This window comes from Pungitius pungitius, chromosome 12 (genome assembly GCF_949316345.1).
Source record: "Pungitius pungitius chromosome 12, fPunPun2.1, whole genome shotgun sequence".
Lineage (NCBI taxonomy): Eukaryota > Metazoa > Chordata > Actinopteri > Perciformes > Gasterosteidae > Pungitius > Pungitius pungitius.
Window position 1 is genome coordinate 11,630,738 of NC_084911.1, and position 21,037 is coordinate 11,651,774.

Below are 21,037 nucleotides of genomic sequence, written 5' to 3' on the forward strand. Positions count from 1 at the left end.
CATCCAGAGAGGCCTCAAAAAGGTACACAAGGACAGCTGAAGGTCCAATTGTTTCAAACCTTTTTTTTTTAAAGTTCAGATCACTTATGAATGACTTGCAGAGACTTAACCTACATTTGACATCTCTCAGCACCTGCTTCTGGCGCCGTCAGACGTCGCCGGTTGGGGCACCTTCATCAAAGAGCCGGTTCAGAAGAATGAGTTCATCTCTGAATACTGCGGAGAGGTAAGTACATGCTTGTCAATTTTGAAATATGTATTCATATATATATATATATGTATATATATTTTCATATATTTTCTGCGTGTTTCCTTGAGCAGCTGATCTCCCAGGATGAGGCGGACCGACGTGGAAGGATCTACGACAAATACATGTCCAGCTTTCTCTTCAACTTGAACAATGGCATGTATTCCCCATTCCTCCACTGCTCACAACCTTACCACTGTTATTTTACATGTTTCTCAATGCACTCCGTGTGTGTCGGCAGACTTTGTCGTGGATGCCACGCGCAAGGGGAACAAAATCCGCTTTGCAAATCATTCAGTTAATCCCAACTGCTACGCAAAAGGTATGACCCAATCCGTTTGTTTCTGCCATGGGGTTCAACGTGCATAATAGTGCATAATAGATGACTTTTGTGGGACGAAACCAGTCGGCTTATGCTGTGCTTGTTGCCGTTGCAGTTGTAATGGTGAATGGAGACCACCGCATTGGTATCTTTGCCAAACGAGCAATACGGCAAGGAGAGGAGCTCTTCTTTGACTACAGGTAGAGTCACAGGCCTTTTAGTGACTCCAGCAGGTTCAAAGTAAAACGAAAGAAACCAGGCCTCGCGGTACATTGTGACTGGCTTACCACTTTCCGTAGTCCCCCCGTATACTAACCCAGACTGTTCTTCTTCCCTCCACAGATACAGCCAGGCTGATGCCCTTAAATATGTGGGATTAGAAAGGGTGCATACCTCCGTAACCTCTGCCTAACCCTAGAGCCGCCCACTAATGCTTCCGTCCCTCTCTGTAGCGCCGCATCCAGCAGGACAGTCTGTGTCTCTGTCCTCTGTCCCTTCCATCTGTTTGCTGGTGCTGCTGCCCTGCTTACACCCCTCACGCCACCTTCTTCAGTGACAGCAGTCTGCTCTCCTGCTCATCTGCCCCCCCCCCCCCCCCACATCTACCTGCAAGAGTATATTTGTCAAGCTTATGAAACTAAACTATTTAAAGTGGAAATACTATTAATCTGTTTACCGTACGATGATGACATGTTGTTTTTGTTTCATCTTGTTAAAGCATAGAGGTTTTAGAGTAGTTTTGTTACTGTACTCATAGACCGGCTTTTGTTGGACTTCTCAATACGTAATGCAAGCTTTTACATCGTACCTAATGATGCTCAGTTAAATGCATGTGCTGTCTCATGGATAAGCAATTAACCAATAAACAATGTTAGTCACAGCATTAGCTTCAGTCAGATTCTGCTGCTTGCAGTCCTTCCGTATCGTAGTGTGATGTTACCCGCTGCCTGTTCTACAGAAGAACTTTACAAGGTTCCAAAGCTTTGTATGTTCATCTGTGAATTGTTCTGCAAAAATAGGCGACCAGACTAGAAACCGACTGACTGAATGTAACCTCTGGTGATGATAGTGGAGAGATCTCATTCCTCTTTTCATTTCAAGTATTAACCCATTCTATTGGTACTCTGAACAACGTGCATGCACATCATGTTTACATGATCTTGAGGACTTCACATTTTGTGAAGGAAGTAATTAATGCATTAACAAATAGCACAGTAAAAGTTGTCCTTTTTATAAGTGCCAAATGATTCCACACAGAAAAAAGCTGAAAATATTGTCGATGTGTTGCAGAAGGTAAACTTTGCAAGGTTAATACCATGAGAAAATAAAAATGATCAGTGTGACCAAATATTAGTCGCCCACATATGAATGTAAAATATATTTCTTATAATTTTCCTAATTTCTTTCATATGTCCACCCTGTTTTTCATTTAGAAAACATTGAAGCCCACTTTAAAATGAGATCTTTCACAATAGGGATGAACAAAATGGAGTTTACTGCTATGTACAGTGTCTGCCTATAACAATTAAAGTTTAACTTTATACATTAAAATATGTTTTTCTGGTGTGTACATTTGTGTGTGCAAAAAACATCTCACCCTACAAAACACATTGACAATTTCCTTCAAGCTTCTTTTATTGAGTTTGGCTTTGCATTGATTTACACAGTAATGGTCATTTACAGTGAAAGTATTACAAAACAAAATCAACCTGACTTACAAACAGAAAATAACTCCTAAATGACAGCGTGATCACAAACACAACTGTAATAATGGTTTCTGATACCTGTAGCAGAAGGATTATTGTTTGATGGTGCAGAGAAGTGTTCTGACCTGCCGGATTATCCATTACATCACGGGCTATCTGCAGATTCATGTATGTATGTAAAAGTATCAAGGCCTTTTTAGGTATTGCATTTTCCATACCTGAATTAAAGTTAAAGACAAATAATAACTTTCGCATAGCCAAAATGTAACCTTACAAACATTTATTTTTGTATTTAAAGTCTATTTTTACTTGTAGGCTAAATTTCAGGAAGCACTAAGCAGCCCTGGAAAAGATACACATTTTGTTGGAATCGGCAGATAGCCGGTTCGAGCTGACAGCCTTCTGGCCGACTCCCTCTACCGACTATATTTTTTCCTAATCCCTTTCATTCACATCGGAGACGAGCAGCAACAGGCTTGAAGTTTGCAAATGGCTGAAGCCTGAACGTGGAGGGACACTATGAGCTACATGCAGGCCTCGTTTCCGTCTCCTTGTTCCACGGTCAGTGCACGACAATGAGTAAGATGGACGGTTGGCATGAGTGCACATGATCGAGTTTTGTCCAGTCGTTGTTTCACATCCGTATCTTGGTGGGCCAACCACGAATACACAAACATCTAAGCATCCCTTCAGTCACACATACACACGCTCCAGGGACCACGCAGGATTAACTAGTGAGTGACACTGCTAGGCTGAATGTTCGTAGTCTGCTGAGTACAGTGAGGTTTATACATTTAAATTCTGCATGTTTACTTATTCCTAATAGGCGACAAAGCATAATCAGCCCAAGTCGGTTGGCTTGCGGCTATTATGGACTTTGAGTGGTGATTGTCTATTAAACAAAAGCACAAACTATTCTTGGTGTCAATCCCAAACCGACAGGTTCACTCCGTTTGCTCACTTTTCATATTCATTCACCACATTGCACCGTTCTTAAAAACACTCATCTTCATACATTGCTAGGAAGTAGTGACGTTATGGCAGTTGCAGTTTTTACATCCTTTCACTGTACAATTTTGCACAGCTTTTGCCAATTATTTTGTGGTGGAAACAAACAATGCTGAGTTTTGGAGGTGTATTAGTGCTACAGAGAACATGGTCTTTACTTCCCTTATCCTGAGCATTCTGAAAAGCTACCATGAATAAGTTTACCTTTAGCGCTGAGCAGCCTACAATGAAACCCCTTGAGCAGGGCTTCAATGTCGCGTTCACGTTACACAGTCAGAGGATTTACATTCAAAGCACTCTGTTTAACTGTTTTCAATTTGTTTTGTAGAAATCACAGGAACAATTAAAAAAGAACACATTATTTGTATAATCACGTATACATTCATTACATCCTACTTGCTATTGTGCATCTGCAAATTAAACGCTAGCGTCATTGGTGGTCAAAAGAAGCTCATATTATTGCATATTACTGCAAAGTGCGGTCATGCTCTACAAATGCAAAGCTGATATGTTACAAACGTTTTCTACGATTTTTTCAACATAGACCTACACAATTGGGCTTTAGTATCAAGGAGAGCTGCGGTGAGCGATGGCAGCCTGAAGCTTTGGTTGCACCACACATCAAACTAAATTTCCCCTTGTCAGAGAAGAATATTTCATTGGAGTTTACGGGTAGAATTTGAGACTTTCCACTGAAAGCGGCAAAAATAAGCGGCAGCAGCACGGTGACGGCATGGTCAGCTCTCCTAGAGCAATACGCAAAAATATTAGAGCGGTATGAGTTGGAAGTCAAAGATTAGCATTTGCACTCTTGTGGTCCTCTGTACATTTGTTACTGTGTGTGCATGTATGTTGATATGTGTGCTCCTTCACGTGGCGACCGGGAGCAGCCGTTTCCCGAAAAGCTGCTCTTGATGAGGGATGAGAAAAGGATTGTGGGAAGATGGATCCGTTTTGTTACGCAAGTCAAACTCTCTTTAGCACCAAGCTACTGGCAGCCGGACCATAACACAAAAGACTAGAAGTAAGACAGAAGGAATGACAACTTGGAAATGTAGGTCGCCCTACCTCCCTGCTGAGCTCCATCACCTCATCGTGCGCTTGGAGTTCTGCAGTACACAATGTCTCCATTTCATCACACTCTAAGCGCTACAGCTGAGAATGTGTTCCAGAGTCTGAGCATACTGGTATCTATTGAAAACTATGGCAATGCTGAACCACTTCCATGTGCCATACTTCATAGGCAATGCAGTGTAATAGGCTGCAATACAACAAATATAAGCGTGTACACCTTTTACAATCTCTATATGTAGATTCTTAAAGCACCATGCTTGTCAGTGCGTTCTTCCCTATGTTGGATGTTTTTATTCATTAACACAAGATTTGTGTCTGTGATCTGAGGTTGTTTTTTTTTAGCACTGGTTTAGTTCGCCTGTTCTCAGATAGGCTTCCTGCTCAAATCACAAGACAAATCCTCAGCAATGTTGTGGGAGATTGTCATCAAAAGGTATATCTTGGATGGCAATTGATCTACACAGTAAGATCTTTTTAGCTTTAATGGATCTTGAAAGTGGCTCGGAAAAAAAATCAATGGTTAAAAGAGTTAAATTATATTCAACTAATGTTCCAAATGTAACATGACATCCCTTAAATTCCTATATCACTGTGTCTAACCCCTCTCTGAATAAGCCATAATGTTACTTCAGATCAAGCTTGCTCACATGAGGCACTTCAGTATTTCACCCTGCAATACAGTGTGAGACTTGTTTGCTACTCACGCAACACGGGGCTTGATGTGAACTTTTAAGCCTCACCAAAATACATAAACTGTGTAGAGCACCAGGCATCTGATCCCACTCAACCCTGGGAAACAAACACAAACCAAGATGTAAAAAAAATGAAAAGACAATGACAGAACTAGAAAACTTAATCCAGGTATCTGTGGTTGTTTTAAGTGCTAATTCCCTCTCCCCAACCCCCAGTCAATTCCCACCCTCTGTTTCAAAGGTCCTCTGATGCTAGTCGCTCCTGAACTCCTCCTCAATTTGTGGGAGTTTCTTCTTCTCTCTCCTCAGGGTCTCCGTCAGCGGCCTGGAGCTGCTGGGGGATTCCAGGTGTTTGGGTTCGTTGGTGCGGTAGCTGCCCTTCTGCTGGTACGCATACACATAGATGCTGTACAGGCCTCCAAAGAGCAGCATTATCGCCAGGATGGCTATGACTAATGGATAAAGAGGGCAGAGTCAGAGTTAATCTCTAATACAATAAGGAAAGAGGTGCTTCTGGCCATATTGATGAGAAGCAAGAACAGCTGACTACATTTTGAATGTTATGTTGTTGCATTTTATCAGCCAGGTCTGTTTTTTATCAGCTGGTCAGTCCAGACATCATACAGAACAGTGTATATTATGACTGAATGCATCATCATTTGTATTTCTCGCAAAAACATATGGTGCCTTGAGCATTGTATTTACTGTGTTTATGCATTTCACCTACTAAGAAATTCAATTGTCATTGATGCACTATGCAACATTTTTAAATTATATATTCTGTATAGATATATTGTATTACAAATAGGCGTGTTTGGTAAGTAGTGAACATTTAACTAGATAAATGAGATTTGGAATTTACTCCACAACACGATCTTCAGGAAGTCATGGGCAGGCTGGGGGAGTAATTACTACAAACAGTGGTTCTAGGTGTGAACAGAGACCAGCTTGCTGTCAGTCTAGAGGTCTTCATGGTAATATTGTATCAGCATGAGTTTTCACAACAATTAGTACTAAAACTAACAGTTCTGCCCCCCTGGTACTCAGCTGTTTGGTCGACAGAAGGCTAACTGGAATACAACATACAAGGTTGATTGTAAGGTTACTCAATGAGTACAAGTTATACATAACATCCTGAAGACATATATTGGAGCCAGCCAGGCCCTGTACTCCAGGATGAGGATCAGGTGATATGCTCTTATGTGCTTGTCCTGTAGAGCATCACCCTGAGACTGATCAATAAGATCTCAGATGCTACTAGTTTGATGGATTTTAAAGGGTTCATCAGCTTGCAAAATGAGTTATGGATTTGTAATATGGTCACTTGCTCGACGAGCCTGAGTATTCAGAGAGAAGCTGCCTGTGAGCCAGTTAATTGTTCAGTCGTTATCATATCTGGGTACTTTTAACGTCCTCGCCGGTTCCTGCTTTGGTTTCCTGTTTCATGGATCTGGAGACATTACATTTAATGTATTCGGGTCTCTTTGTCAGTGTGTTCACTGTGTAATGGACTGGTGAAATGTTGACAGTGAGTCAATGCTTGTCTGGAAAGGCCTCAGCACCTCGGGTTTATTATCTCAATTAAAGGAACATAAATAGTTCTTAAAGTGATATTGTCACAGGACAGATGAAGGAAATATATGTCTTCGCATGGCAGTTTCTTAAACTTCTTCAAAACCGTTTTGATCCTGCTCCGTTTAGGAGACAGAAACGATATATGAAAACCAGAGGGGGAACATGATTGAAAGGCACACCAATTACTAATGTCATGCTGATGTCCTCAAGCAGTAGCATAAATACTCTGGATCTGGAATGATCTATTAAACTGAATCTGCTTCTGTCAATGCTGAACAGTAAGCTGGGGCCAGGCAGACTAAATATAGCGGATCCGGTAAAGGTCTCAGACAGGCATGGAGCAGACAGTCTGTGTCGCAGTTTAATCCTGAGACTCTAGCCTCTCCTGCTCATCGGCGAGTACTGCTCTCATTTTTTTCCATCATCTGTAATGCTGTGCTGCAAACCGCTGATCTGCACCCAACACTCCTCTTGTAATACGGTGCAGAGTTATAATGGAGATTAAATAGTAGAATAAGTATATACAATATTAATATTTAGGCCAACGATTAGTTTTTTCTCTTGCAAGGACATTCAGGTCTATTTCTTTTCACTCCTAAAGATTAAAAAATAAACAGACCTCAACCTAATCTTTGGTACAATAATAATGCATTGGAGATACAAAACATTTGACACCTAAAGGAACAATTAAACGTCCACATTGGAACGTGACAACCCTGCGGTAATTAGAGATAATAGGATTTAGGAAAGAATGAAAGAGAGTTTAAAATTGTCACGGTTTGGGTTCTTGTCTTGTTTTATTTTGTAGTTTCATGTCTCTTGTGTTCCTGGGTAACTTCCTGCCTTGTCCTGTCTTCCCCTGTGATTGTCTGCCATGCCTGATCGTTTCCAGCTGTGTTCAATCACCTGCACCTCCCTTGTGTAAATACACAATAAGCCCTGTGAGTCTCTTGTCTCATGCCATGCCATGCCATGTCATGTATGTGTATGTCGTTGTTAGTTCAAGTCCAGGTCCCCGTCTTAGTTTTTTTTCCCCTCCTTCCCTTCTTATTGGTTGGAGTGATTTTGAGTTTGTTTTTGACTATTTAAGTCCTTTTATTTTTGGAACACTCCGCATCTGAGTCCTCCCTCCTTGCCCGCGCACCCCTGGTACTGACAAAAATGATTTTTGTCATCTGGGAGAGGAGGGAATTAGTGAGCAAAACAGAAACGAGGGGGGGAAGCAGGTGTTAAGAATGAATAAACAGCTAATTCACACTGTTTTAATGGTTTTTTTAATTGAAGCAAGTTTATAATGAAGCAGATCTTACCTGTTATCCAAAACAGGCCTAGGTCATCGTGGATATAAATATACTCTGAAAGGGAAAAGTACACAAGTAAGTGGGTGAATACAGATTGATATCCCCTTGTGTACAGAGGTGTTATAGAACATCTAAACCAACCTATGGTGGTAAACCAAGGGTCAACCTCCCATGGTACATAACCCAGGATGGGAGGGAAGGCGCCACAGTTGGACTCAGACACGTAGCCTTGCGTCGTTACCGGAGGGTCGGTTTCATTCGGACGGAAGAAGGCTTTTAACGGGGCGTAGACGTTGTATCTCACCCCGGAAATGCAGCCTATGAAGCCAGGAGCATTATGTCTTTGGATCTCATAGTCAATGTCACCGACCTCTGAAAGAGTCGACACAATAAAACATCAACAGAATTCCCACTTAATAATGATTATAACAACACTGTCAGCTAAATGAAAACAGAGCCCTGAAGTCAGTTGGTCAATGTGATATTTACCCATCACTCTGCCCATGAACATGGACTTTGGAGAGTCAAACCTAGCGTCCTCCACTAGGACTATTTTTTCCACGATGGGCTCCATGTAATCCACCTGTGGGAATGTCAAAATAAAAAAAGATTTTATGAGCTAGGCTAGCTGTTTCCAGTCTTTATGCTATTGCTAAGCTAAGCTCAAAGTCCATTACTTTACTGAAAATAATAAACCACAGATGAGCATAAACCTGTGTTTTAATGGTTCTGTTGTGTCTGGTGATGTTCACGTAGTGGGGGTACCCGTCTGCCAGGTTTCGGTGAGACAGCTGGTACTTGTGTGTTATGAGGCCCAGCTTATACCTCAGATCCACACTACCTATGGAGGGAGCATCAATAACACACGTTTACATCAACCCTGCAGGAGTTTTGAGGGTTTCCGACTCAGCTTTGACATTCTCACAGTCTGATTGTGAGCTTCCCCTACCGTCATTCTTGAGGATGATGGCAATGTAGTCTTGGACGAAGGAGCTAATGTAGAGCAACACGGCTGGCGTGTGAACGGTGCTGAAACTGAACTCGATGTCATCTGCTGTGTCGTTGTAACCGAGGCTGAAGTTGTCATAATGCGGGTCCATCCAGTTGGCCCATGCTACTTCGTCAGATATGGGCTTCTTCCGTATGTTGTATCTCAGCCAAGAACCAATCTCAAAGAACGCTCCGATGTCTTAACAAAAGATCAGTAGAAAATTACATATCAGTTGCCAAGAAATGCTGCAGATGATGTCACTTACTACTCTAAGGTACTTGTCAGAAACATGCATGAATTCACCTTTATGGCAGTAGAAACCATCAAAAGCTGTGTTGTTGCAGTCACAAGTGTAGGAAGCATAGCCCTCTATACACTGGCCGCTGTTTCGGCATGGTAATGAAGTATTGAGACACTGTCCAGTACAGTTCCTCCTTATACCCTGTTCTTCATTTACTTTCCCCTCAAGATCAAGGGGAACACCGTTCATCCGCAACCCTCGAAGACACCCCAAGAAAGGCCTCAGTGTGCGATTGGCGGCACCTGATACAAAGAATAGTTTACATCTTTAGTCAAAGTTTAGAAAGGATACAATGAGTCAGAAGTATGTCCAAATATCCAAGTTTACCACAGTCAACCTACCTACTAGGACAGGGTGCGTAAACTTCATGGTGACGAAAGTCTGACCCGGAAAACGTGTGACAGCCCAAGGCTGATAATCAACCTTGATGCGAGCCAGTTTCACATTAATCTCAGCTTGAACAAAGTGCCACTCGTTGTCATTGAGAGGCACAGGTGAGCGTAGTGTCACGTTAACGATGCCGTCACCAACCATAAATACAAAGAGCAGGTTATGGGTGCCTGGAAGAAAGAAGATCACACGGGTAAGATGTTTTTTGATGTTTTTTTACTTTTGTTAAATATTCATCAGTTGTGTCAGGAGTATAGCTCGCTGGTAACAGATGACTCAACTCACTATTCATCTCTATCCGAATAAAGTTTCGCAGTTGGTCATCAGAATTCTCCAAGAACACGCCGTGGTCACGGTAGGTTTTGAAGTGGAAGGAGATGTCTGCGCTGGAGCCCGGCCTGAAGGTCGGGAAGGTTATGTAGGTGGGCTTGGTGAAGGCTATTGTATTCCAGATGTTTCCTTCGAAAAACATACAATAAATGTATTGTGTATGCATTAAAAAAAATCTAAACACCTCAACAAATCAGAACACCAATGTGTGAACACAACACATAATATTCATGCTCACTATCGCCATGGCAGCGGAGGGGCCCGACGGTGAATTGTGCTTCTGAGCCGGTCCTGTTGGTGTCCCCGACCACCACCTTCCTAACAGGCAGATGGTCTCTGAAGTCCAAGTAGCCCTTATCTGAGTACCTGAAAAGCCACAGCGGGGGATCTTTAGACTTCACCATCAGTGTGACAGATTCAAGCTCAAAATGAATCCCATGTCTTACCATTGTCTATAGTCAGCATCACAGTTGCACTGGAACTTGGGATCGGTGCAGGTTTGGTTGATGGCGCAGCCACACTTTTGAACCTCTCTGAAGGTTCCACCCCAGTAATAGTGACTCGCATTGTTACGACCAATCCAGTAACCAAAAGGTCTTCCGTCTATTTTGAAAAAGGATTGCGGTTGCTTTACTGTATGTCTTGTTTTCCACAAGCACGCCACCAAATGACTGAGCTGACTTACTCGGGGTGTTGAGGAGACGGGACTTGTAGCAGGAGTAGTCGATCCACTGCTCGCAATACAGAGAGGTGTTGGCTAGAGCAGTCACTTCATCCCAGGAGGCGTTCCAGTAGTTGACGTTTCCTATGTACGGCTGGTCTATTGAACTCCCAGTCACCTTTGTACCATCCACACGGTCATTGAGAATCACCGTCCAAGCTTTATATGCTGTGAAGAGGCACAACCAATGGAGGAAAGATGGAATTCATTTTAAAAAGCAATGGCAAGAAATAGAAAATGTCCACACACACAGAGTAATATATGCGCTATCTTGTTTCAAAAGGCCTTGTAATATCTCATAAAATGCATGCACACATTTATTGTTACAGGGATTATTAACAGCACGTTGAGGGTCTAGCAAACACTGAACACACAGTGTTGATAGATCAGTATTTTATTAGTGATTACTTACACTTCATTTTGCAGTACACTTCAAATGGTTTGAGTGGCCCGCTGAGATCAGGATCGATGGTGTAGTTTCCAGACCAATACTTGCCACTGAGTCTGTAAGCCTCACACGATTCTTTATAAACCGCTGGTCAAGAGGAGAGATGATCAATTTGTTAATATTAGGAAGAAATAAGGTACGGGGTAAGTTTAATTCACTGCAAAGTGAAGTGAAAAGATTGTTAGCCAACACTTACACATGTGGCACACCTCTCCTTTATAGCCTGTGTTCTCACACAGACAGATGAAGTCATCCCAGGACTGGATGCATCTGCCTTCATGTTCACATGGATTTGGACTACATCTGTTAACAAATGAAATACCTTCACTAGAACTTTGAACTTTGAGAAGATTATTGCAAATTAAGAAGTATTGCAGAGTCATGTTCATCCGTTTCCTTGTGTAGTTTTACAATGTTATTAATAATTAAATTCATTCATATCAGTGCAATATGGTTTATGCTGCATATTGTGAATTTGGTGATACTTCTTACCTATCGGTGATGCCACAAGTGCCCAACAACAACTCTGCATAGCGCCCCCACTGTCGTTGCAGAATAATGTCGATATCAAGTTGTTCATTGTCTATGAAGATATGCTGCATGCAACCGTGGAAGCGGTTCAGCTTGGTCTCACACTTCCGTATGGTGTTATTGGTTTTTGGACAACCTAAGTGCAAGAAAGCAAAAAATGTATTGGACCTTACAGATTTCTAAGTCGATTTCGAGTTGTCAACAGTGGTCATCCTGTCACCTCCAAAAAAGTAGCGGTCTCCTGTTCGAATGGTGAATGGATTAGTGATCTTCAGTGGAGAGCCCTCCTCCTCGTCAATTGTGAGGGTCAGAAGGTTGTCTCTGGCTGCCAAGTCCACCGTGTGCCAGTAACCATCATTAAGCCGGTAGCCTAGAAATAGAAGAAACTGTCACGGTTTGATTCTTCTTCCTGTTTTATTTTGTAGTCTCATGTCTCTTGTGTCCCTGGGTTAGCTTCACTTCCTGCCTTGTCCTGTGATTGCCTGATTGTTTCCATCTGTGTCCAATCTCCTGCACCTCCCTAGTATATTTAAGCCCTGTGCGCCTGTTGTCCCCTGTTGCGTCACTGTCTAGGTTAAGTCTGCCTTTCTGTGGTGCACGGCTGCCTTTTTGGAATAATTAAAGAGCACCGTTGTCTGGAAACTCTGCGTTTGAGTCCTCCCTGCCTTCGACCCGCACTCCATCCATGTGACAGAAACGCCGGTCATGATTTGTTTATACAATTCTATTTATTAGTTTAAGACTCTTTTTACAGCCTTTAAATACTCTCTGAAAACCTTAAAGAGATTAGCTAACGAGAGGTGAGCTTCTATTCAGCTGATATTTACAGTAACTAAGAGTCGGGTCGTGGAATTAGGCATTAAAATGCTCCAAAAAATGTTCTGTCATACCTGTTAATGAAAATGAACCCACCTGCAGCAAACTGGAGCTTCTTCTTCCCAGGCTGGAATATGGTGACGTTAATCTGTCCCTCGCTCAGTCCCAGCTCAAGGGCACCCAGGTCGTCAGCGAACCGTGTGAACATTAGCAGCCCCGTGTAGTCCCACGAGCGGAACTTAAACTTGACGAACATGCGGGGCCTCCGGAAGTAGCCCGGCACCTGCAGATAGTTGTTGGGCCCAGCAAAGGTCATCGGCTTGAGCAGAATGTCCCTGCAGGCATAATGCATCTTTTTCTGAGGGTAAGAACAAGAAAAAAAGAGTTATAGAGAAAATATTTAATCTGCTGGCATTGGTATTGTTTTGTAATTCTGTTTAGCTATAATTCATGGAGATCCTTAGAACCAGTGATGTTACTGGGATGATCATGGTATACTTCACCTTCCGTGGGATGCGGATTTCCGGTTCTTCTCTTTTAGCCATGTTGATGATGTTGACACCATTGATGAAGACGTTCTCCAGACAGCCCCGGAAATTTTGTGTTGTGGGCAGGTGAGGCAGATTTTGCTCTATCACACCTCCTACATATAACTAGGATTAAGGCATTAAGGAACCAGTATTAGTAGGTACTAGTAGACACTAAGAAGTATTTGAAAAAACGTATACAGCAGACAGGTCATTGATCATTTTCTTTAATAACTACACGTAGATCTGATACGTTTTTGAGTTACCTGCGTGTCCAGATCAAGGTGTGTAAACTCTCCTTTACAGATGGCTGTGACTGTGTGACTGTCCACTGTGAAGTTCACCTGTCGACCATAGCGCTTGATGGTCACATAGTGCCAGTGCAGATTATCAAGAAGGCTGCCAGCACTCAGTGTAGTCCGACCGTCAACCTTGTGTATTACACTACTTCCTGAAAAAAGAAGGGGCGGGGGTATGTAAAAAAAATTCAGAAATTACTCCAAATTAGCACAAATTAATGTCAAATTTCAGTTTCATAAAATACTGAAATGTAAAGCTCTGGTCAACAACCTAACCAGCAATCTATTGAGACAACTTGGCTTATGTCAGGATTAACGTAAAACCACTTCTTTATGGGAAAGATGTCATTGTGTCACCTTCAAATAGTTTCTCTACCCTTGACTCTAAATGGTTTAACTTTTAAAAGATCAGAAAAATCATGCTCTACCGAGGCTGATGTGCAGGTAAAGGCGACCTCTCTTCAACTCCAAGGTGAAGAGGTCTCCTTGAATCCCCTCGCTGTGTAAAAGGAGACCGTCCTGCTCCAGAGTCTTGAAGTTTATGGCAATGTGGTCCTGTAGTGTACGGGACCTCTTCTCTGGGTACATGTAGACCACGGAGTCATCCCCGTTGTACTGTAGTACATAGGAATCTGCGGACAAAATTTAAAAATGGACTCAACGCTTCAAAATTCACAACGGCGGATGTGACTTGCATATTCAGTCTTATGTGGTATTAATTTTATTTATTTTAAGGATTATGGGAGTAAATGCTTCATGGCACATTTCCTGGAGCTCATCAGATGTGTAATCCAGCTCGTATAATAATGTAAGAATCTGGTGATACTGAGCTCAGTCATTTATTAACTAGGAACATATTGTAGCATTTTTGGCACTCATATTTAGTGGCATATTATCAAATGCGATTAAGCACTGGGATTGTAAAATGTCCCTGGAATTGAATCAGAGACTAAGTCCCTTGGTAGCGTCATTTTTACCATAAGAGCAGCCATACAGCTCCAGCCTCACACCGATCTTCCCTCCATTCTCCGTGTTCCACGCCAGAGGCAGCAGACGAATGTGTTTAGCAGTAAAGGAGTAATGGAAGACATTCCTCTTCTCCTGATAATAATTCCAGTTCGCAGGCAGCGTCTGCAAACAGATGGGAAAGGAAAATAAGGGGAGAGAGTTATTGAGTCACTGCAATGGTGTTTATCAATGGAGCAAAAGCGCCTTATCAAGGGACTGGAGATGAACTGATGATGAGATCAGCTTGGTGAGTGTTGAGAGGGATAATATGCCGCGCTGGGTTTGTTACACTGCCAGTGACAATGAATTGAATAGAACGCCGGCTGAAGATTAGATTGGACTAGTTAATCCTCGACTCATCCCCGTTATGGCCCTCGTCCCGCCCCCAACCATCCTGGCTCAGTGACACCTACAGAGTTGCCTCCTTTCATGATGTACGGCGTCCAGGAGTCCGGTCGGTCTCCATAGAGCAGGGTGTACTTGGTGATCCAGTCATACGAGTTGAAGGTCCCCTGGGTGGCGATGGCCACCAGCCGGTACTTCCTGCCCAGGTCAACCTGCAGCCATGGCTGTCTGTCCCTCGGAGACGGGGACCAGCCACTGCTGCCTGAGGGGGAGAAAAAAACGACAGTTTCACTGGAGGGGTGACAGCCACAAAGCCACAGTGACTGCAATTTAAATTCTAACTTGTGGCAGCCATTTTAAAGTAGGGTGAGATGAAGGAAATATGCTGTACTGTTTTGTCTGTGATTTGGACAATAATCAACAATCTAAAATCAAACTGACGAGTAAAAATATCTCAGATAAGGTCCCACAATCGCTACAGGTGTTTCGTTGGTCGCTAGTTTATGTCATCTACGGTCCTCTTATCTGTGAGTACGTAGTAGCTTTACAAAAGTACGTGAAGCTAAAAGGCCCCAAACACATATGGCAGTATCTGTAAATAAAATTGCACTGGAGTTGTTTTTGCATTATTAGTGATTGGACAGCTGTGCATTTCTGTGATATGCTAAACCATCTGCCAATGTAAAGGTATTGGATTAACTCAAAGGCACTAGAATGAGGAACTTACCGTATAATTTGGCAAAATTGGCAGAGTAAAGAAAGTTATATCTGGAGGAGGCCAGGAAGGAGGAGGCGTATAGGCTGGAGATCAGTGGATCAACACATTCTCCTGCAGGACAATAAGGAATAAGACCAGTAATGAAAAAAGAAACCTCTCATAATGCAGGATTCACATAGTTTTCAAAATGATGTAGTTCTGGGCAACAGACTTGAACTGCACTGCGCAGCTTGTTAAGAACAAACCATTTTCACTTTAATTTAGAGGTCAGTTCATGCACCACTAAACCGCAAATATTAATTCAGCACGCACCATATTACATTTCTTCACAGGATGGGAAGGACGAGTTGCGAAATATGCCACTGAGAGCCACTGAATTTGCACGCTATCTCTGAGATAAACTATTGTGTAAGTCATGCCGTTCCACCCCCCTTCCTTATTCAAAAGAGGTCTGATCCTGTGCAGCAGGCCGAATAGAAATGTTGCTGCGTCACATGAGTGTCTCTGTGGGTGTGCGTGCCTGTGTGTCTGTAAATATCTATTTTTTGGATGCAGTTTCATAAGCAGGAGAGTCAAAATGTTGCTTTGTCATGCTGTTGATGGGTGTGTGTGTGTGCATATGGTGCAGCTATCTGCTCAGGGTCGTTTCCCTGCAAATGGCTACTAAAACTGACCATAATTCTACCTAATCTTGCTTGTGTCACTGCTGTGGGTAATCGTGCAATGCGCTTATCTCACGCTGGGAAAAAAACAATGTCTCATTTTAAGTGCCAGTGTATGCTCCCAAATGTTTCTAAATAGATATGCTGCATGGCTTTTACAAATATGCACAGTGTGCAGTGTGTGGATTGGTTATTTCGTAAACAGAAGTTCTTTCTTTGTAATTCCTTGGTTTTTGATCCCAGAGGTCACAAAGAGTCGTTGCACAGTGGATGGAAACAGAGGCGTTAGCAGAATAATTATGCAGGCTGCCGATGCAGCAGGGTGATGAAGGTGCTGCATCAATTAAAATATAAATCAACTTTGTGAGGGAGCAGAAGACTGAGCGATCCCAGCGAGGTCCAAAGGAAGTGGAGAGCTTTTGTCCTCAGCCTCACAATGTCTGAAATAGCACATGAAGCAGTCGAGCCAGAGCACGTGCAGTTTTCCTTTCTTCATTGTCACATGAGCTCTGTCAGCTCCCTCAGAAGGACATGCTGCTCATTCAGGTGGAGGAAATGTGACCTTGACTTTCTGCCTCTGCATCTCGCTATTTTAGGATTTGGTTCTCCATCTTTGACATACAGAATTTCATTCTATGCTGGAGATGGTCAATAAGAAATCTCTGCTGAATCAATCTATTACTACACTGCCGAGCCATTTCAAAAGAGTCACTGTTCAAATGGCTATTCAAAAAATGTTTCAGCACCGCTGCAGTTACACAGGCGATTTAAAGCTAATGGGTTCAAGTGTGTCGATGTTGTTTTGATTTCTCAGTTTTATGAAGAAAGAAATTTGACTTTAAATGTGAAGGGCAGCTGCAACCCACGACTGCAGCAGGTTAATCCAGGCCACCCAGCTCCTCAGCTCCTCCTTCAGGCAGGACTGTCACCCCCACCCATCCGATGACGTGCTCTCTTTTTTTTGTATCTCTATTAAATCACCCAATCGTTCTGCTTCTCACGCTGTTCCATTACCTCATACTCTTTTTTGATATTTTCTACTTTTCTCTTCCCTCCAGGGCGTTGTCATGATGCAGTAAGGAAAGTGTACCTGAGGCCTGTGCAGAGCATCCAGTCACCAGGCACACACCTCTCTTCTTGTCATTCCCCACCCCCACCAGACCCACCGGCCATTCCCTCTGCAACACCCAGAGTCGCCTCATTCTCCATTTATCACTAAGGGCCTGTGGGGAACCGTGTGGCAGTGGAGAGCTCCAGCACCACTCTTGCTGAATCATCAGTCTGCTGTAAGTGTGGGCCGGTCTGTCTGGGCTGACACATTGCTACTGCTGGTTACATACAGTATGCGGCGGGGCGCCTCCTCTCCCTGCCACCAGCCTCTGGTACGTGACAGCTGAAGATTCAGCCAGATTCAGTGAATACAGATGCAATAATATATCAAACAACTGCTGCGAATGCTGCAGCGGATATACGCATCGGGGGGGGAGTGATATTATATGATGCACCATTAAAGGGGTTCTAATCAATCATTCATAGCCGGGCAAGCAACACAGAGGGTGGTGTCTGCCAGGCAGCACATCATATTCCGACTTAAAGTTAGACCATAAAAAGGAGTTATTGCTTGTCCAAAAGAGCCAACTTTCCACGCAAAGCAACGTGCTCCTCCTTCTCTATCGAGTCCAATCACGTGGACCAAACAATCTCCTGATGCTAACCATGACAGGAGGTTGAGATTTACGAATACAAACACAAACAGTACTCACTGAGTGAGACTCAGCCACACCCCAGGCTGGGTCACTGTGCTGTGGGACCTGAGGCTCCATTGCAATCTGGCAGCCTGTCCAACAAAATACAGGACGTACAACAAGCCCAAATCCACAGGCCCAAACCTACTGGAAAGCAATTTAAGATCCAATGATGTTTAGTAACTTCCAGTTAAAAGTAGTCTTTTCAGTTTATTCACTTATTAATAACCAAATGAAGATGGCTATATGCCAGCGCTTTGAGTCAACAGCATCATAAGAAAAGTGATCATATTTTCATGGAATAACCCAAAAGAAAAAAAGCTCATAAAGGTGGACGACATGTTAAGTAACCATGAGCTAGTCCTGTGGACCTGGCTCAGCTTGACAATGCAGTTGATGAGTTGAGTTGTTTCTCTCACTGGTAAAGAAACTAATGAGTCACGCAAAGTGCAGTACAGGGTTAATTAACAGTCGGGGCCCTCTTCACAGTGACATCACGCGTCAAGCTCATTGGTATGCATAAACGTTATGGGATAGAAGGGTATATTGCACCTTTGCCCTGGGCCAATTTTAGCCCCAAACACAGTCACATCTGTCAAAGACTAAACCCAGCACATGGTTGCTTCGCTGATCCAATATCGCGAGTACGCAGGAGGGAACACAGGCATCCCAAAAAAAAGAGAAAAAGTACTGCAGTGGGCTGGTCCCGGTAAGGATGCTGTGCCTTGCCAGCTGCACCACCACTTTGATAACGTGTTCACAACAACACACCACACTCTGTCATAGCGAATTGGAGATAAGATTAAGTCAGCAGCGACACACTCTCCCGATCAGCGACGTGCTTTGCGGGCAAGTCGAGAGTTAAAGCCTCGTGGTGCAGAAACTTGCGCTCTGGCTGAGCGAAAGCACTGCAATGCAGACAGCCCGAGCGCACTGCTGAACATGCACACCTTCCGCAGGACTGACACGGCGTGCCCGCTCTACTTGTGATCCCGACAAGCAATCCATTTTTCTAAAATCCCTGCAGCCCAAAACAAGCAGTGAAATGTGACGATCTGTGCTTAAAAGGCTGATTTTATCGCAGCGTGCGTTGCCCTTCAACGATCTCAACACCTCGGGCTACATTCAACCCTCCAGTGGTATTTTCCACATGTTATCTTGCAACTTTTCTCACCCATATGATCGAACGATAAACAGTATGCAGATAAGGCATGTTGAAACAATTTGACATATTCTAATAATATTATAGCAGTCGATAATAGAGAAATAATTGCTGTTTTACAAGACTTACGTGATGAGCAATGTTGAAAACCCAAAAATAAGAGGCATATGCTCAGTATTTTGCAAGGCATCCTTCAGTTAGTACACGTTTCTCCGCAAAGGCTGTGTTAATAAGACCGTAGATTGTTCTGCAGCATCCTCTCACCCCCCTTTAGCCCAACTTTAACTCGCGCAGCTCCAACTCCTCTTCCCGGGATCTCGGGCAACCTCTACCGGGGCGGGGACGCGCATCAGACGCTGGTGCTGATGCTGCGCTTCGCCGTGAGCGCGCACTTCTTCTTTTATTAGATTTTCGATTGTTTCATTTACATGACCGTCATGTAATGGCTTGGATCCTGCATAATAATATTGGTTAACAAGCAGAACGCATGTAAGCCTGGTGGAAGTTGGGACAGTGTTTCCCCCCTGGTGCCTCTGGATGGACGAGCAGACTGCAGGGCTGTCCGAAAAAAAACTTTTTCAGTCCAACGCAGAGTGAAATTATATTTCCAAGAGAATTCAATAGAAAGTTGCCTTCAATCTCCAAATGAGTCTTGTAGAACAGGTCAAGAACAAAAACGGTGGGCACACCTTTCGTTGCTGCTAACTACGCAAGGAGGTGGTTCAGAATTTCTCTCCAGGAGAAAAAAACATTTGAAACTTGAACCCCAGAATAACATGGACGTTTAATATCCGGTATTAGCAACAGAACCGTGAACAAGCAGGCTGCTCCACGGTTTGTCTGTCTGACCTTGTCCAGGTACGCTGTGCATCCCAGTGCATTCAAAAACGGGTTACTGGATGACGATGCCAGCTGTGCCTGAACTCAGACTCATCCCCATGATATACACACACACACACACACAGAGTGGTGGGGGCAGGATGAAACTGAGGCAGAGGGGGATTTGTGGCAATGGGTGGCACATTGACCACAAAACAAAAAAGGCTTTGAGATTAAGGTTTATGGGACGGCAGTGTGAGTGATGATGTGAGATTGAATGCCTGGGCCACTGTGGGATTTACCGTGTTTTCAATCAAATCAGATTGGTAGTTTGTAAGCTCCCTGGCACTGGTCTCCCTTCTGAAATACCATAAGAGCATAGCTTTATATCTGCAGAGAGACAACAATGGTGAACAAAACGAGTACACTTCCAGATCAAATCTTTATTCACCTCACAAGACAGACACAAAATATTCTGCAATTGCAGTGGAAAGTGGAGATTCATGTGTTCTGAATATTCAGGATTTCGCATTGCAACTGTACAGTGATCCACATGTTTTCACAGAAATACTGGTGCAATGACAGTGCGTCATTATTTCCCATAACTCATGTCATTTATTTTTTTCACCGATTTTAAATGTAAAATAATTGAATGTCTTCAGGGAGTGGCCTAATCACCATGAGTAAAAGAGTTTAGGAACACATGTTGTTGCCTGATAGCTGCTGCGGTGCACACAAACACATGCAGCCCCTCTTTCCCACACATCCACTAGCTTACATGTGTTGTGGTTGCACTGGAGTGCCATCTGTCTCCCCATTGACCTTATAGTAACCATAGAGACCGGTTGAGGAGTGCTAATAAGGTTTGTTTGGGGTTAAACAACACATCTGGGAGAAAAAGCAACACAAAGGCTTAAGTGATAAACTGATTAACAGGAGCAACCAGGGACAGAATTCCTGGCATAATGTATTTCAGGCTTTCCAACGCCTAACCTCACTCACAAAGCAAAGCTTGTTTTGGCATAAAATTATCAATATCAGTACTTTAAATGTCCTTTTTTCAATGCAGGAATAAATCTTCCTTTGAGGTCAAATAATTCCACCTATTGACAAAAACGCCTGACTTGTTTCAAGGAAGAAGAAAAAATACTACATATTTTTCTCCTTATTAACCTAAACATGCTTCAGTCTATAATTGAAATGAAAAGTAATTCATCAGTAGATTCTTTTGGTATTTGTCTGAACCAAATGATCAGTTTGCTGTAGTATTTCTAGTTAAACCACAACTGACCACTAGAT

General features: G+C 43.1%; 2 protein-coding genes across 6 annotated transcripts in view; one reads left to right on the top strand and one right to left on the bottom strand.

The window, feature by feature from the left end:
• The window catches only part of ezh1 (enhancer of zeste 1 polycomb repressive complex 2 subunit), a 12,282-nt gene extending 10,160 nt beyond the window's left edge, over positions 1 to 2,122 (top strand). For all 5 annotated transcript variants that reach the window (XM_037477077.2, XM_037477078.2, XM_062566089.1 and 2 more), the window contains 6 exons: positions 1 to 22; positions 131 to 226; positions 322 to 403; positions 489 to 569; positions 685 to 769; positions 912 to 2,122. The exon at positions 1 to 22 is cut by the window's left edge and continues 157 nt beyond it. In XM_037477077.2, coding sequence (XP_037332974.2) covers positions 1 to 22; positions 131 to 226; positions 322 to 403; positions 489 to 569; positions 685 to 769; positions 912 to 981 — 436 coding nt within the window. In that variant the 3' untranslated portion in view covers positions 982 to 2,122. The remainder of the gene's footprint in view (positions 23 to 130; positions 227 to 321; positions 404 to 488; positions 570 to 684; positions 770 to 911) is intronic.
• A 64-nt stretch (positions 2,123 to 2,186) lies between these two features.
• Positions 2,187 to 19,806, bottom strand: cntnap1 (contactin associated protein 1). The gene is made up of 24 exons (XM_037477074.2): positions 19,049 to 19,806; positions 15,360 to 15,461; positions 14,701 to 14,894; positions 14,257 to 14,410; positions 13,708 to 13,911; positions 13,247 to 13,431; positions 12,957 to 13,106; positions 12,550 to 12,811; positions 11,858 to 12,007; positions 11,599 to 11,773; positions 11,303 to 11,409; positions 11,071 to 11,193; positions 10,623 to 10,826; positions 10,384 to 10,540; positions 10,176 to 10,303; positions 9,893 to 10,066; positions 9,559 to 9,777; positions 9,220 to 9,459; positions 8,875 to 9,114; positions 8,639 to 8,766; positions 8,415 to 8,508; positions 8,067 to 8,297; positions 7,935 to 7,979; positions 2,187 to 5,501 (listed from the first exon to the last, which is right to left on the bottom strand). Exons 1-24 carry the CDS (start codon positions 19,107 to 19,109, stop codon positions 5,302 to 5,304), a joined length of 3,927 nt encoding a protein of 1,308 aa, XP_037332971.1. The 5' UTR covers positions 19,110 to 19,806; the 3' UTR covers positions 2,187 to 5,301.
• Positions 19,807 to 21,037: the final 1,231 nt, after the last annotated feature.